Here is a 2500-nt window from a genome sequence, read left to right on the forward strand (position 1 = left end):
TATATATATATATATAAAACACATATAAATCTGTTGTCAGGCTGTCACCTCAATAAGGCTAACCATATTATGCTTGATGACAGTATTACTAAAGGGACTTCAATTTTTCTAAATTTGCCATTACATATCATACAGATAGCAAACTATAAAATAGTCAGTAGAGCAATAATTTTTGCTTTTGGTGATATAGGGGTTATCAAAATATCAATATTTCCTAAATCTTTTGCTTCCCAAATCAAGTACTATTATGGCTAGCCAAATGATCTCAAACTTACTAAAACCCTTTAAACTCACCCACGACAATAGCACCACTAGCTGAACCCCCAAGAAGGGTCTCCTTGTACTTGCGGAGAGACTCATCATCTTGATCCTGTTTGATCATCTCTTCAAGAGTCTTCTCTGGTGGAGGCTTGTAATTTGTTGGCTCCTCCTCCTCCTCCTGATAAGGCTCAATATTTACATTTTCTTCTTCAGCCATTTTCAGCAATCTGGAAAACAGAATATTAATATGTAAATTGCTTTAATGCTGCATTATTTGTAGTTCTGTCTCCCAATTTCTATTGCTAATCTTTTTTTTTTACTATTAAAATATTGAGTCAAATGATACCTTGGTTTTAAAAGTGTGAATCAAAATTAATGCAATATCAATAACGATAGGGAGATTCATAAACCATAAGCCAAAATAATGACTAGCCTAATGTTTCATAAATGTTCAAATAGGTACAGTTGTAAACCATTTACATTCCAAAGTATTCATATAAAAAACACTTACACCTTACATCATGTTTTCAATTTTAAAATACAAATGTATATATATAAGCAAAACTACTCTTCTATCCTTAATATCTAGTGAATAACCATGCCAATCACATAAAATACCACCCCATCAAAGGCAATCGAAAGATAAATGACTTCCAATTGAACCAATGCATGGTAGTCTCTATCAGGATGGTTCAATCCTCAAGACCAGTGACTCCTTGCCTTTTTGCAGTGTATTCCTCCTCAACAACTAAAAAAAATTGATCTCCCACTAAGCTTGACTCAATGACACCAGATGACATGTATGTATGTATACATGCCATGGAAAAATAAGACCAAACACCAGGTTATATATATACATGCCACAGCAAGATGGGCCCATCTTGCCATAGCTTATATACATGCCATGATAATCAAATGTCGAGAGAGCTTGTGCCTTCAATTATACTCTGATATTTATTGAACCTCTATGTTATCAGTGCAGTATAATCACATTAAATTCATAATTATCATTATCATAGTCTAGCCATGGCATGTATACATAAATCAGATTTAAACATCAGTGCTTCTGCTTGTATCTTACAAAATACATTTTATTAGTGTAATATAAATAATTATAATCGTGATTATCATTATCATTATCTCTATAATAAGTTGTTATTGATAAACTTTGGAGCTGGTGTATTTATGCTTGTTTCCCTGTTCATTCCCAAGTTTAAAACAATACTTATGTCACTAGCATATTATACTCTATTTTTTTTTTCTTAGGAATACTGGTGAAATATTCAAGACTTACAAAAGATTTTTTTTTAACTACTGTTGGTATTCTTTTCATTTTGTAAATAAAAGAGTTTACAGATCAATGAACTGAGTAATACATGAAAAAATATATATCTTTGTTAGTTTGTTTTTTTGCCTTACAAAAAACAATGCCATTCTGTCATGTTTGTTTACTTTATGTGCAAAGGTGAGGGAAGGATAATCACTACTAGTAAAGAAGTTACAATCTTTTTGGATACAGCGTGAGATGAGAGACCAATTAACAATATTGGCATATAAATATATATTAGATATATTTCTTGATAAATTAGTACCCTTTTTTTTCCAAAACCATGCCCCAGGTAAAAAGTACTTTCAGTCTACTCCTCGCACACACTGTGTGCAACTGTTCCGTTCATTGCAAAACTCTAATTCATTTATGAAATTCTTATAGGAACATGATGCATTACAAGTAACTAGAAAGAGAAAAATGGAAAAAGGAGCCTGCTGGGTTTAGAGTGTCAAGATAGTGAAGGTCAACCATAACCATTGGGGGTAAAAGGGGGACAGCCTCCTGGCTTGGGGTGTTAGATAAGGTTAGGGGAATCAAAAACAACTTTCTTGCACAATTCATTTGTGTCTGCGATACACCACTTTCTTCATGTTTTATAAATATGAAATCAGGTTTGCGCTCTCATGGATTTTCAATTGCAGCTTGTAAACTCTTCTAAATTATTACTTCTCTACATTTCTTTCCCATTTTTTATTTCTTTTTGAAGCTTCTTTCATTATTTTTCTGCCTCTTCATAAGCAAAGTCCCACTATCTTTACTCTCCCTCCTCCATTCAACCAACCATTCTCTACATGTCCCCAAAATTATCAGGGTAGAGGGAAAGGAGTAAGACTCAATAGTGGGTATTAATGTATATATTCTCTTTAACCCTTCCAAGATGATCTGCCTAGGGTGGGCACTAGCAATGGG

General features: G+C 33.2%; 1 protein-coding gene across 2 annotated transcripts in view; it reads right to left on the reverse strand.

Moving 5' to 3' along the window:
• The window catches only part of RhoGDI (rho GDP-dissociation inhibitor), a 12703-nt gene that overhangs the window by 8626 nt on the left and 1577 nt on the right, over positions 1-2500 (reverse strand). For both annotated transcript variants that reach the window (XM_043026533.2, XM_043026534.2), the window contains exon 2: positions 295-488. In XM_043026533.2, the coding sequence (XP_042882467.1) occupies positions 295-478 (184 nt within the window). In that variant the 5' untranslated portion in view covers positions 479-488. The remainder of the gene's footprint in view (positions 1-294; positions 489-2500) is intronic.

The sequence above is a fragment of the Penaeus japonicus genome, unplaced genomic scaffold (genome assembly GCF_977035675.1).
Source record: "Penaeus japonicus unplaced genomic scaffold, GWHDUDI00000001_assembly GWHDUDI00000008, whole genome shotgun sequence".
In the NCBI taxonomy this organism is placed as follows: domain Eukaryota; kingdom Metazoa; phylum Arthropoda; class Malacostraca; order Decapoda; family Penaeidae; genus Penaeus; species Penaeus japonicus.